Source organism: Cydia splendana, chromosome 2, assembly GCF_910591565.1.
Source record: "Cydia splendana chromosome 2, ilCydSple1.2, whole genome shotgun sequence".
In the NCBI taxonomy this organism is placed as follows: domain Eukaryota; kingdom Metazoa; phylum Arthropoda; class Insecta; order Lepidoptera; family Tortricidae; genus Cydia; species Cydia splendana.
The window spans coordinates 14,375,976-14,391,926 of NC_085961.1; the positions used below are offsets into that span (position 1 = coordinate 14,375,976).

The 15,951-nt window shown below is 34.6% G+C and overlaps 1 protein-coding gene across 1 annotated transcript; it reads left to right on the plus strand.

The window, feature by feature from the left end:
- The first annotated feature begins 714 nt into the window (after positions 1-714).
- On the plus strand, positions 715-5,596 carry LOC134799346 (odorant receptor Or2-like). The gene is made up of 5 exons (XM_063771756.1): positions 715-1,568; positions 2,010-2,106; positions 2,705-2,809; positions 4,102-4,254; positions 5,543-5,596. Exons 1-5 carry the CDS (start codon positions 775-777, stop codon positions 5,594-5,596), a joined length of 1,203 nt encoding a protein of 400 aa, XP_063627826.1. The 5' UTR covers positions 715-774.
- Positions 5,597-15,951: the final 10,355 nt, after the last annotated feature.

Genomic DNA, 15,951 nt, shown 5'->3' on the forward strand with positions numbered 1-15,951 from the left:
GAAGGTTTAAGTGTAAAATTTGTTATGGTTTTGTATATCCCGTGCGGAGCCTGGGCAGGTCGCTAAGTGTTGTAATACATAGAATATTCATTATCATGTCAAAGCAATGATGTGATATACTTATCATGTAATAAGCTCGAAATTCATGTATTTAAGTAGTCAATGTTTTAACGTCACTGTACCTGGTGATTGGATAATGACTAACGCAGGAATGTCAGGTAATAATTAAAGTAGTGCTGTGCTTAGGTAAAGTTTTAAATGTAAATATATTATTTGATAATAATTTCTTACTCTTAGTAACTATGTAGGTTATATTTTAGTAGGAAAGTAGATACCTAATACACTTTTTTTAATACGTACACATAATTTGTAAGTATATTGTCTAAATACAGATCATAATCGTTCACAAAATAAAAACAGTCTGGCATCTAAAAATACTAATCAATATAATTACCTCTTATTAGATTTAGAAATAATACCTTGTCAAACTCTCAGACGTGACGTATAATTTAGTTTATAAATAATAATGATGTTTAATTGAATATAGATATTGACACAATTTTCAACGAATCAGCCGCCGAAACGCCACTCCCATACAATCGAAGTTAAGCTCTCATTAAAAAAAAATTACCGTTAAATATTTTAATTAAGTTTACTTCTAATTAAGAACACCCCATCACTAATACAAATAGAAGGTATAAAAGGACATATTATTAAGTTCGCTCCTCACAATTATTTTCATTTCCTAGGGAAAAAACATAAGAACAACGTAAAATGATTCAATATATTTTGAAAAAGTTAGAAAATCCAGAACGACCCTTGCTTGGTCCCAATGTTAAAGCCTTACAATTTTGGGGACTTCTACTCCCAGAAAACGTAACTATGAAATATGTTTACATATGTCTACATATATCTATCATTTACTTTACGGCTACAGAATACGTGGATATATGGTTTATCAAATCGGACATGAATATGCTTTTGGAAAATCTTAAAATAACTATGTTGGCTAGTGTGAGTGTAATAAAAGTATCGACCTTTTTGATTTGGCAAACTTCTTGGCGAGACATAATTGATTATGTGACAGAAGCGGATTTAAACCAGCGAAAAACTACAGACGAAACTAATCTAACCATTATTAGACAAAATACAAAGTATTCGCGTAAAATTACATACCTTTACTGGTCGCTCATGTACACTACGGTTGTAATCGTTATGGTACAGCCGATTATCAAATACGTCTTTTCACAAACATATAGAGATAATGTCAAGAGTGGAGAAGAATCATATATCCAAGTCGTGAGCTCTTGGGTTCCATTCGACAAAAGTCAGATTATTGGATATCTGGGTGCCTGCGCTTTCCAAAGCTACGCGGCTATATACGGCGGAGGTTGGATCACTTCATTTGACACAAACGCAATAGTGACTATGGTATTTTTTAAAGGAGAATTGCAGCTGCTAAGAAGAGACTCTGCTGAGATTTTTGGTACTGGTAATAATCCTGTATCGCGTGAGGAAGCAGAGAAGAGACTCAAGGAATGTCATAGTAGACATGTTAACTTGATCAAGTAAGAGTCATTTATTTGCTGGTCTGTAGGCATTTGTTACGTACGTCGTAAAATGTGCCTACTTTGCTCCAAAATATTCCACAAAATTCGAAGTTTAATTTAAAATTTATAATTCTTATATTTAGGTAGGTGTGTTGAAATGATGTTATGATATAGTTGTCGTATATAAAAAACTGTTGGAGCACAATTACCCAGTGGGGAGCAAAGCAGGCGCATTTAACGGTAAACAACTTTATTTTATTGTTAGTTCGTGATAGCTACATTAGTTATAGTTAACTGAAGATCTACACATTAAATTTCCATATTTGGGATATCAACTTTCATTTACGTTTGCAACACCAAAACATACCAAAAAAGAGAATAAGTACCTACATACGTGTGCTATGTTCACTGCTTTTTACTACTTAGATTTTTTTTTAAATGTATTTCCGTTTTTTCCAGATATTCAAGGCTCTTTGACTCCTGCTTGTCACCGATCATGCTTTTCTACATGTTCGTATGCTCCGTGATGCTCTGCGTAACTGCGTATCAGATAAGGGTGAGAAAAAGCATCAAAAGGCTATGTCCTACCGCCAACAATTAGCGAGAACCTAATAGCAATGAGAGAGCTTGTTTATTCGCGGGCTCGTACTGGGAAAAGTAAACAGTACTCATACCTATACGAAGGCCTTTGGCGCGAGAATATAAGTAGTCAAACGCTACACGCTGTTGCGACGGCGGCCGGACCAAGCACATGATTGGCGCGACAGTATCTCGCCGCGAGATGGACTACCCGTCTTTTTCTAACTGTATTAATTAAAGAGGGACGAGTGGTCTATCTCGCGGCGAGATACTGTCGCGCCAATCACGTGCTAGCCCGGTGTCTACACGCGCGAGCAAAACACGGAATCACTTCACATGTTTGATTTCTCAATTCAATAAATTTTCTAATTTTCACGTCATCCTGAAGAAAAACATATCAAATGAAAGCTGATATTAATAGCCTATCAAAAATTACTAACATTCTATTTCTTGCAGGACGACCAAAAATATTCCTAAAAAAATAAACTCGAATACTCGTCTCGCAATAGGCAATCTTTCCTATTCCAGCAAAGCTTCTGACAATATACGAGAAAACATAAATCTTTTATTTTCAGTTTGGAACTAGTCTGATGCAAACGATATTACAAGTTGAATATCTTGTGTTCGGCGTGTCTCAACTCTTTATGTATTGCTGGCACAGCAACGATGTCATGTACACTGTAAGTAATTTCGTTAAACCATTCATTAATTGTACCGCAGTTAACTAGTAGGTATTTCGCCCCGAATTGTGAACTCTCGGTTTGCCAAAAACTACTAGAGCGATTGAATTTGTTGCACCTCCAAAGTCGTCAATAGATCGAAAACCGCGTACGATTAATTGCAAGGTTTGTGGAGCCCTTAACTAATTGAATTATGTCACTATAGATAAAATATACTGAGTCTGTGATAAGCCGTAATGTTTCTTGTCAAATGCCAAATATCTATTTTATTTTATTATGTTTATTTCATTTGTTTTTTAGGGTTCCGTACCCAAAGGGTAAAACGGGACCCTATTACTAAGACTTCGCTGTCCGTCCGTCCGTCCGTCCGTCCGTCCGTCTGTCACCAGGCTGTATCTCACGAACCGTGATAGCTAGACAGTTGAAATTTTCACAGATGATGTATTTCTGTTGCCGCTATAACAACAAATACTAAAAACAGAATAAAATAAAGATTTAAATGGGGCTCCCATACAACAAACGTGATTTTTGACCAAAGTTAAGCAACGTCGGGAGTGGTCAGTACTTGGATGGGTGACCGTTTTTTTTGCTTTTTTTTTTTCGTTTTTTTTTTGCATTATGGTACGGAACCCTTCGTGCGCGAGTCCGACTCGCACTTGCCCGGTTTTTTTTTCTTTTTGTCTTAAATTGAGTGACTTAAATAGTATTTTATACAATTTAAGTTACTCATTTTATTCATGATTTAGGTTTAGGCCAAAAAAGCCTTGTTAAAATTTTGTTCTTATTGTAGAATTATTAGAAAAGGACGGTGTCTAAGTCCTCCCAGGTTACCGAGGTCCAAATACCCAAAGACCCAACGTTGAATTTGGAACTTAAATTTTGAATTAAGTAGGTACTGGCTTTATGGCGCTCAGTACGATATATTACTCGCAGTGGATACGATTCGCACGCCGTTCCGATGTTCGAATGCGTGCTTATTAGCGTTGTCTCGCTCAAACATCGGAGCGAAGTGTGCTAAGCGCTTACGGAATATGGATAGACTGCAAATTGCAAGCCTGAGCAGTTCACTTTGCTTGTAGAAACATCGGACGAGAGTTTGTGGGTTTTGCACGATTACATCAATTTAACAGAATTCATTCATAAAATTTTGCAGCACGCTTTACAAAAAAAAAATAACAATTATGTTTCATCGTGGTTGTAATATATAGGTACTCTTAATGAAACAGACGACGTGCTTTCATCCACTTCAGACGCGTTTAGTAATTAATTTCGCAGATTAATACTTATTTCAGAGTCAGGAAGTAATCCATGGCCCGTACGAAAGCAGATGGTGGTATCAAAATGCTCTCCGCAAGGACCTCGTCATATTACTGGGGCAGTACCGCAAAGAGATTGTATTTTCTGCAGGGCCTTTCACCAATCTTACTCTACCCACTTTTATAAGTGTAAGTTTTTCTAGACACTTATTTGAAGAGTATGTCTTTACCCATCACGGAACATTGGTGTTCCGGATATTTGGGAGACGTGCGTGGAGCCGAAGCCTACACGTAGATGCCCTTTTGACACTAATGAGATATAAGGTGTACACCAAGTTGGCGCTGCCCTTGCCCGTGTCATGGGACACACGCAGAGCCAAGGACTGTTGAAAGATGATGGAATCTAAAATGAGCTAGGCTATTGGGTGAAAACGATGGACTAAATATAAAAAGTATATTAGGTAAAGGTAAAAGTTTACGAGTATACCAACTACTGTAATTGTACCATTTTTGTAGCTGCTATGTTACGCACTAGTTAGTAAGTTAGGAAATCAGTAATTAAATTTAAACGTTACTAAACTAGCAAATTTTGAGGTTTAGGTACGGATTAAATGCACAACATGCATGAACGGTCCGTCGTCGTCGTCCTAATAGTTCTTTCGTTGTCTTTAGTTTCTGAATCTGAGGTATGTCAGTCAGCCGGTCAGTCAATCGGTCGATATCAGGCCCCTATTTCACCAACGTGACAGGTGCGACAATTCTCATAGTTGCTGACGTCACAGGCATCCATGGGCTACGGTTATTGCTTACCATCGGGCGGGCCGTATTCCTGTTTGTCACCATCATTGTATTATTAAAAAAAACTTTATTATATTGGCAAAAAACAGGTATTTCTCTTGCGATGTTTATAATGACAATGATGACAATGGTCACAAGATTTCAAAGAACTTTCAGTAATTCTTGACAGCAAATGAGTTCTGTGTCGGAATTTCGTGACAATTGTCGTACGTATTTCTTGTGACAATTGTCATGAGCTTCGCAAAATAAATACTTATTAACTGGCGATATAGTGGAGTTTTTTTTTAATTAACATGTTGGTGACAAACAACCACACCGCCCGTCTGATGGTAAGCGGTTACCGTAGTCTATGGAGGCCTGTGACGTCAGTAACAGTGATGTCGACAATTGTCGGACCTGTCACGTTGGTGAAATATGGCCCAGGTCACCACGGAGGTTAAAAGCCCTGACAACGTACATCCCGCTAAATGCTTTAAAATGAGTTTACATAACAGTTATAGTTTAATGAATAGGTACAGTCAACTGTAAAAATATGGGTGCACAAATCATCTCAAAAATATGGCTCTTATGTCAGCGAATTAAGAACATACTTACACGGGACATATTTTTGAATAAGTTGGCTACACCCATATTTTTACAGTCGACTGTACATCAATCAAAACCTTTACATTTGTTTCAGATTTTGAAAGGTGCCTACAGCTACTACACATTGTTGACCAATTCACAAAAGTAGAGCAGTAGCTGTAGATTTTTTTTTAGTTTTAGCTTACACGTTATAGGTATAATAAAACCTCTGTTCTACTTATCCATTGTTACTCTCTTCTACTTGCACTCTAAAAATATTTATATTAAAAATAATTTACACTTCTATCGCTGACTGTGATTTCTCTCCTTTGTATGTCTATGAAATACTTTTCGAGTCTTTTCTAATAAGCCTAAAATGGATTTCTCCCTACTTTCCTACTTAAGAGGGGGCGTTACGCCAGGAAATTAGAAAGAAACAAAAGATATGGTGCGCCGCGCGTAACATGTGACGGAAGATTTAACGATTTTTTAAGCTAGGTACAAGATCTGTAACACCATATATTGTAACATCCCCATACTGTATCAATGCAAATAAATAATTTCTGATTTCTGATTTCTGATTTCTGATCGCGCGTGTTTTATCGTTTTACCTCAAAAACTTAATAAAAATACTCTTCTTTACGCTAGTCATATATGCTGAACCAATTTAGATGACATTTTCCATGACGATTGTTTGAGTACGAAGTTTTTGGCATGGAAATCATCATTCTACGCAGACGAACTCGCGGGTAGAAGCTAGTTTCTAATAAAGTTATACAATGCACACTAAATACTCGAGTCAAATAGTCCCCGTGTCATAAAAAGCATGCACAGTTTCATCATAGAGAATTTATTTGTTTTGTTTTATTTTCGTTATTGGCGTTTTCATGGGTCATTAATTTTAGAAAAACTAGTATTTATTTTGTGAAAATAAGCATCTGTAACATCACAAATACAGATATACGTACACAAAATGGCCCATTATGTCTGTTTGTCGAGGAATTTATCTGATCTCAGGATAATTGAAACGTGCTAAAGCTAATATCTCGCGGATTATATTATTTTTTTCGAATATTCTTCGTTCTCATAAAAATCTGGTAAAAGTAAGATTCGTAAAGTAAGATTATGTAAATAAAGACAACATAAATATTAAAACGGAATAAGGATATACCCGTACACACCTAGGTCTACCCAACGCTGGCTGGATAATGTTAAGTGTTGGTAAAAATAATCAATTATGTTTCTTGAGGAATGCTTAGGAAAGCTGTTCTGTTATTCTTTGTTATATTTTAATTAATTTACATCATTATTATTGTAATAAGAAAATCTTAAAATCTTATGATTGACCTGCTTTTTGTGAACAATTGTTGTAAACAATTTCAATATTTACTTCATTACTTAGGTAGGTACATTAAGTACTACATATAAGAATTATCTCTGGTAAAAATACTCAATTATGTTTATTGTGGAATGCTTAGGAAAGCTGTTCTGTTATTCTTTGTTATTTTATAATTTAAATTAAAGGTATTTCGTTTTCAATTTCACTAATTATTCTAACATGACCCAGCCAGCGTGGGGTAGTCCTATAGTCTGTATCTTTAGGTATTTAAATAAAAGTAAACAAATATCTACCCTCAAATCGACTTAAAATGTACAAAGTGTTTATTTAATTTATTTAAATATCTAAATATACAGAATATAGGTGTGTTTGGGTAAACGCCGAACACAAATTATTTTTAGGGTTCCGTACCCAAAGGGTAAAAACGGGATCCTATTACTAAGACTCCGCTGTCCGTCCGTCCGTCCGTCCGTCCGTCTGTCACCAGGCCGTATCTCATGAACCATGATAGCTAGGCAGTTCAAATTTTCACAGATGATGTATTTCTGTTGCCCCTATAACAACAAATACTGAAAAGTACGGAACCCTCGGTGGGCGAGTCCGACCCGCACTTGTCCGGTTTTTTATTTCATATTCGGACTTTACCTAAAAAGCTAGGGTAATACTAAGTAACCCCGGGTAAAGCAAAGTTTACTTAATATTCTGGATTTACCCGTACATAGGTATACTTAATTTAAGTAAACTTAAGTTTACCTGGGTGTACCGAAGGCTTTTGGGTAAAATAACACTTTAAACTCTTGCGTTTTGTACACATATTTATTTACACAAACGGGTCTACCGCGATATAATGTCATTGTTTTACCTTAAATTCCGACGTTTCAGCTAAGTTGCACCAGCTGTGGTCACGGAAAGACTGACGTCCCAGCAAATGTCAACGGAGATATAAATAAAACAACACTAAACTACCCGAAATTAGTTTATAAAAATGTCCGGGTAGACAAAGAAATTGCAGCTACCCGTTAAAGTCGTCGACGTCGGAATTTAAGGTTAAAAACAATGAAAGCCCGAAAATGAAATCAACTTTTACGCCATTATCCAGCCAGTGTTGGGTAGACCTAGGACCTAGGTGTGTACCGGTAAACCCCGAATACAGATTAATGTTGTTTACATTTTCGGACTTTACCCAAAAGGCTTGGGTAATACAACTCGTAGTTATATCCGGGTAAACTTAAGTTTAATCAACCTTCTAACATTACCCGTAACATATACATATGAGCATATAGGTAAGTACTTATAACACATTCAGCGCTAAAACGTTGCCGTTTTGCCTCTATGAAGCATTTTTGCTATACATAAACCTATACCAGGAAACCCATGTTAATCGGGCTAGGTTCTACGTAGCGCTACGATGGTGGCTCAGCGGTTAATGTGTTAAGTTTAATAGTCATGTACCTAATATCGACGCTTTGTACCCATAGTACCTATAATTTTATTTTTAAATCATACAAATTAAGGAACAGGTCCGAAATTATTTTTTTTATATTATAGTCTCTGTCCATCACGGAACAATGAGCCCGATTCGGATTTTGAAATAGACATCTATTAGACATCTTTTAGACATCACCAAGATACGATAACGATATGTTTAAGATCTAACCTGCCAAATTTGACATTTGCGCGATTCTGGAGATACTGTTGAACGATTTCCACAAGATATGACTTAGAGATCCATTTCACATCTAATAGATATCTTACTCTAACTATCTAACGTAAAAGTGACATTGGTTGCCCGAATTGCGCTGCAAAAGAGAACTAGTTGATATCTAAACTATAACGTATCTAGAATGGATCTAATACGTGTCGTCTCTTGTGAATATCTTGAAGTTCGAATACGGCAGAATGGTGTTTCGAACATTTAGGAGGCGTGCGCGGAGCCAAAGCCAACACGTAGAGCCCCTTTTGACACTTTAATGAGATGTACCTAAGGGGTACGCTGTAAACTATTTATTATTAAAACATCTGAAAATTCAGACATTCTACATTTTTATAACAATACAATTTTATTTGCTTAGAGGTACAACTTTCGAGATATGGAGTTATTAATAGTTCCTAAATAAAATAATCTATTTAATGAAAAAAAAAAAGATCTCTAGATGCAACCATTATATTTTATTAACATTTTTTTAAATCTGAAATTGTCAAAATGTACTAGTTGAGAAACTTGCATTTAAAGTTTATGGTCGTGAAGAAAGTTACTGCGAAGTTACGGAATGATTGATTCCAAGATAATCTGGAAAGGTCTAAGATAAATAATATATTTCACATTTATCCGCAACATTGATGGTTTAAAAGATTTAGAGAGAAGAACACGGAAAAGTGAGGACAACATTTTTCACAGTTAGTTTTAGGAAATATGACGAGAGCAACTAAATAATCATCACAGTTATTATATTTGCATTTGGTCCTGAATAATTAACAATGTAGTACATCTCGCTCGCTTGCCATTTAACGCGAATTTAGAGCCGCCATAAAAGAAAAAATCACCAACTGTCAAGATGACACTTCATATATTTTGCGCGCGCCTCACGCATCTGTCGCATACTGTTAGTAAATTAAGTTTTATCGAGTATTACTAGTTTTTCCCATGCAGTTATACCTAAAAAAGACGATATGCAGTGCAATGTGTACATGGAAAGTGAAATTTGTAAATATCGCATCATCACAATGTACAGCGTTGTACATCTTTACGGATGATTTAATCAGCATTGGTGTTCAGCATAGTGTTCAGCTGGTAAACAAAAGTAGTCTTCATTTTCCAAATTTTTGCAACTATAAGGTGCTAAAAGTGTTCCCGTGGGGAAACTTGGAGGTCTAATGCAATAGTCGTGTACTTAACCTCACTTTATTATAGAGTACCTATACAAAGTTTTTGCCAAGTTTTTATACATACTCGTGTGACGAGTTTGTCTATGTCCGTGGGACATTGTTGGAGGTGTTGGCTTAAAGATATTCACATGTCGAGTGGCGACATATTGTGCTTCATCCTATAGAGAAGATAGACATAGGTCCGTGGGACATGGTTTGAAAATATTCACATGTCGCGTGGCGACATTGTGCTTCGTTCGTGGAATGAAGGTCAGATCTTTTTCAACTCACTATAACTATAATATAATGCTTATTGCATAGCAACATTGTTTGAAATATTAGCTTGAAAATATTCACATGTCGCGTGGTGACATTGTGCTTCGTTCGTGGAACGATGGTCAGATCTTTTTCAACTCACTTTAACTATAATATAATGCTTATTGCATGGCAAAAAGCCTATCGTCGGTGGGACGAGCAAGAGAATCTACTATTCGATAATAAATGGATTACATGTGAATGATGTGAAAAACATGCCATCCGTGGGATGATAATTTGTGAATTGTTTTGTATTATAAAAAATGACATTAGCACACTAGCATTAGCACAGTCATGGACGTGGTCCTGTTTCATGTACATACTATAACATAAATAACACAAGCATATTCTAATATAGACAGTGATATTCTGTCATTAACAAGCCCGCTAGCGGCATTAAACATTATTCATATTTAATTACACAAACGGGTCTACCGCGATATAATTTCATTGTTTTTACCGATCCGCGGATAATAGTGTCGCTCGTTGGAGAGGACACTATTATCCGCGGATCGTGAGAGAGGCGATTGAAATTAAAAAACACCCTAAAAATTTCAATCGTGAGGACGGGTACAAATTATCGTCTACTTGGGGACCAGTGATTCAAATGTTGAAACCAGCGGATATATCTTCGGACCAGTGTACGGATACTGTGAGTGTTGCGTGTCGTGCCGTGGACAATAAACATTAAACTTTAACGGGTAGCTGCAATTTCTTTGTCTACCCCGAACATTTTTATAAACTAATTTCGGGTAGTTTAGTGGTGTTTTATTAATATCTCCGTTGACATTTGTTGGGACGTCAGTCTTTCCGTGACCACAGCTGGTGCAACTCAGCTGAAACGTCGGAATTAAAGGTAAAAACAATGAAATTATATCGCGGTAGACCCGTTTGTGTAATTAAATATGTGTACAAAACGCGAGAGTTTAAAGTGTTATATTAAACATTATTGTATGCTAATTAAGTATCTACTTACTGTTTACAAATAATAACAATATTCTGGATGCTGTTGGAAAAATGTCTCTGGATTAATGTCTATGCTAAGCATTTATAATATGTGCTGAACCCTTTTAAGGCTTAAGAATGGCCTACCATTTTTATTCTGTAACCTGCACTAATACAATAAAATAAATAAGTGACTTGGCAGTGTATATCACACACATATACTAGTGTACAAAAGAATGGTATTTAACAGCCTTTATAAGGACTAGATCCAAACCACTGCCTTATTGTGAAAGGTCATACCCCGGGGTTAATGGCTTATACTTTTTTCACTAACACTTACAAGTTTACTATAGCTTTAGCTTGTTTCATAATATCATATTGTGTGAATAAAGTTTGGTAAATTGCCATACAAATTTACTAATAAATTCTAATATCATAAGGAGACATCATAACATAACCCTTCAAGGGCTACTAATTTATTTTAGCCACCCTCATAAAAATATAAATGAAAATGTCACAATTATAACGTGAACAAAACTATGAAATGTCCCCGGATAGCTCAGTCAGTTGAGCAATGGAATTTTAAGTTCTCGAAGCCCTATTCGATGAACAAGTGAAAACGATCAAACAAGACATATTTTCTATTTACTTCAGAAAAATGTATTATATATTGAATTAAGTCGAGAGTTTATTATTACTTTCAAATGTAAGATAATGAACAGTATGTTGTATAAGATACAAGACTGTAGGTGAACAAGGATACAATACCAAAACTATGCATATGAAATCTTAATCAGTCCATTGGATGGATATTTAATATCAATTAAATTATAGCACAATGCTTCAAACTCATTTATTTATCAAACTTTCAGGCCTTTATAAGACAGTGGTAACATTTATTTATTTTTTGGAACCCTTTTACAAAATGATAGGGTTCAGTTTAGCACAAGCTCATGCCCATTAAAGGGCAGACTTGAATACATTTGTGATAAGAAAGAAGAAATAGTTAGGTTGGTAGGTAATATAATAAAATATAAGTAGGTAGGTAGGTAGATAATTAGTTAGGTTTATAGGTAAGTATGTAATAGTTATATAACATTTCCCAACTTTTGAACATTAGTGTCCCCATTACCTTGTTGTATTTGTTTTTTAAAGGGTCAAGAGAAAGCTTTATCTACCAAATTTCTATAGCAGAATCCTTGAGATTTTAAAACAGTAACGGTCTTAGCTAACTTTAAGGCCAAAACATAAAATGAAATAATATTATTACTTAGGTATTTATTTATATCTGTGTTTGAATGTTTGATACCTCTTGGTACTGTAAAATTACTTTGAACGGTTGGGGGGCTAATGATAATGGGTCAGGTCCATCAGAGACAATTATCGATAGTAGAGCTGAAATGAAAGAAGGATTGGATTCCGAAAGTAAAATTATGCTTTATGCCCATTTTATGCCATAATGAGCAATAGATATTTTTCTTTTATCTCTAATGATCTAAGTAATCAATTATAATTGTATAAATAATCAGTAGTGAATTGAAACAATTTCACAAGTATAATAAAATTTACAACAGATCATTTTGTTGCATTTATATGCTTTTCTTTATACTCTCTGTACGAATATGATCAGTAAAGACCCAACAGAAAGTGGATAGATAGGGACATCTCTCAGCAGTCTTACGACTGTCCAAGCTGATCTATGAAGATATTTTCACTTAACAGAACATTCGAGACAAACTGTCTATCTATAATAACTCATAAGCTCATAACTATGTTATGTAAATAGTCATATTCTGTTTTTCTTAGTACCTATTTAGAATTCTCGAGGTGTATGCACATGTTGTAAGTGATTTGTGGTTTTTATTATGGGATAGTGCACGAAACGTCACAGACCGATCCACATACATATGTGTGGTTATTATTTCACACAGTCCCTAAATAAATGTGTTACATTATTTGACCTAATTACATGTTGTTTTGGTTTAAATTGCTTATTTTGTTAGATTCTGTAGTGGTTGAGAAATACTAGAACAAATAATTGAAAGAATGATACCCAACAGGATCCTCTTTTTATATAAGTACTTACCTCTAGACATTTATAATAAATAAATAAAATATTCCCTATGCATATGTCCAGCAGTGGACGTCCTCTGGCTGATATGATGATGATGAAATAAAATATTAAAATATAATACAAAGTGAAACTTGTTGTAGCTAGGAAAGCAATTTATTATATTTTAAGTGTAGGCTATATAAATGGTAATACCCCTTTTAGCATAGTTAGGAAGTGACTACTTAGTTAGCTTAGTTAAGTGGTTACTTAACAACTTTTTAAATAAGGATACTTAAATCCCTTCCAACATAAACTATCTAGTGTTAAGTCACCATGTAGTAACAAATTTACTATATTTAGTTGAAACAACTCCAAACATGTCTCAAGATACTCCAACCGGGGAAAGAAGAGTTGTATTCGGATTTTAGAATATGGACATGCAATAAATTACGCTTAATTGCACGCACGAGAAGCAATGCGAATCTATTTAATTTTGAGGGTGTATGACACGAATAATAAATCAACTTGAGATTTTGAAACTAAGATTACAGGCCTAGATACTTCTTATTTCAACAAATAGTACAATTATTTTTATGTTTATTTAGAATAGCAATACTCTTTGAAGACCTGAGATAAAGAAATATGACTATTCAGACACATTTGTTTATGAATAAATAAATAAAAGGAAGGAAATGAAATACGTACTTATTGGAATAAACGAATACAATATTAGAGAAAAATATGGCATCATAATATCTTAAAACCTTGTCTTAGTATCTTAGACAAGTAACAAGAAAGTATAAGGTAAATAGTAACAATTCACATGTCTTCCTTCTTTTATGGAGGCTTTATATTTATATACCATAATATAGGTACATTACTTAGATGCTACTTAGTACTAAAAGAGGGAGTAATAATATTTCTATATTTTCTTTACATAATGGAATTATCATGTCTCACATTGGTTAAGGTAAAGATCATAAGGGCAGGTCTCACCAGTGAATATAATGTTTTATAACGAAGGGATGCTCCAGATAACTAGTCTGCTACTTTTGTTAGATATTTATTAGGTATATTTACATGTTCAAAATTTTGTACACAGTAAATCTCTGATTCTCAAAGTATTTACCTATTAAAATAGCATGATAAGTTCAGACTCTAATTTTATTGTTGATAATTCTCATATTCAGGGACCGGAACCGGTTACCTTAACCGGGGTTTTTCATAGGGTTATTTTAGAAGTGGTTATAAAAACCCCTACCATAACGGTAACCGTCTGATAAGGTAACACTTTGATTCGGTAACCGTATCAGATCGAGTTAACCTCGGTTACCAGTAACCGAAATAAAAACCCAGTCGATTCAGTTACCTCATAATAAGGTTTTGAACCAGTTCAAACGATTGTAATCTTTACGCACACTTAAATTGAACTTATTATTGAATAACCGTGGTTGGCATGGGCGGTCTATTAAGTCTCCAGCACAAACATGTTTCTTTGTCGGTAACTTCGCTTATTGTCAATTCAAACAATATTGTACTTTGACTCCTTAAGCTAAAATTGAAAACATTATTGGGCGATTACAGTATTATTTTGGAGCGACAGCCGCAGCGCGGCCATTCCTTTGTTTATCTTTATACTTTTATACCTGTGTGTTCCTATTGTTTTTGTTAATTTCGGAGCAATTCTAGTTTGGAATTTTTAGAAAAGGGCTTCCTGCAAGTAAACACCATCCTATCCTAGCAATATCTGTTATTGTTTAGTTATATTTTTAATGCTACTTAGATATTATTTTTCTATTTTCGGGTTCAAACTTGGTATGTACCTACAGATTAAACACTGATTTAAGGAAAGAATTTAACCTAACTAGTAATTTTACTGGTAGTTATTGTTTATCTTTAGATAGAGTGATTAAAAAAAATCACGTTGTGATAAAGATACATGCGTTAGCGGATTGTGGTAGTGTGGTAGATATTTAACCATTGTTGACAAATTACATAATACCTAGTTATTATGAGCTTATTTTATAATAAGCAATTACTTTTAAACGTTTTCAGATGCGGTAAGTTGTGTCAGCTAAAAGTCGTAATTTACCTTGTTTTGCTTAATGCAGCGACCAGAAAAAATATATATTATCTATAGCAGTGATAACCTTATTTTAATACTGCAAATCTTTCATTAATACCAGAATTCATTATATTTATTAAGTATCTGTAACATTGGAAAGGTGAAATAATTTTGATTAAATTAAATAGATACATACTTAGTAAGCAGTGTTGGGCATTCAAGAATAAAATCATTATTTGAATAAGAATTCCTAAGAATAAAATCATGTTGATTTATTCCCGTCAAAATTATTCAAATAAAAATAATAATAAGAATAATCTCATTCTTAATTAAGTAAATGTAATCATGATTTTATATTCTTAATAATATTCCTGGATTAAAATGTAGTCTGGGTGCCGTATAGATAGAAGTAAATAATAATAGTTGTCTAATTTATACCTAATTTTATTCAATAAAATCTTAAGAATTTAATTTACTGCCGCATAGTATTTGTATTGGTCGATACCTGTATTGCTTTTAATCTGATAACTAAATCATCAGGTACAATTCAGCTGATCTGCTCGGATGGTGGATAGCGAAACACTTCAATGGCTCACTGTGCCTAATTTAATGTAAAAAAATAAAATACCGGCCAAGTGAGAGTCGGACTCGCGCAGGAAGGGTTCTGTACCATTACGCAAAAAACAGCAAATAAATCATGTTTGTTGTATGGGAGCCCAACTTATATATTTATAATATTCTGTTTTTAGTATTTGTTGTAATAGGGGCAACAGCAATACATAATCTGTGAAAATGTCAACTGCCTAGCTATCACGCTTCATGAGATACAGCTTAGTGACAGGCAGACGGACAGCCGAGTCTTAGTAATAGGATCCCGTTTTTACCCTTTGGGTACGGAACCCTAAAAAATATGTTTTTAAAGGTATGATAAGGAATACCTCG

Coding starts and splice junctions, on each gene's coding strand:
- LOC134799346 (XM_063771756.1), top strand. CDS start 775: ATGATTCAATATATTTTGAAAAAGTTAGAAAATCCAGAACGACCCTTG. Junction 1,569..2,009: donor AGACATGTTAACTTGATCAA/GTAAGAGTCATT, acceptor CGTTTTTTCCAG/ATATTCAAGGCTCTTTGACT. Junction 2,810..4,101: donor GCAACGATGTCATGTACACT/GTAAGTAATTTC, acceptor TACTTATTTCAG/AGTCAGGAAGTAATCCATGG.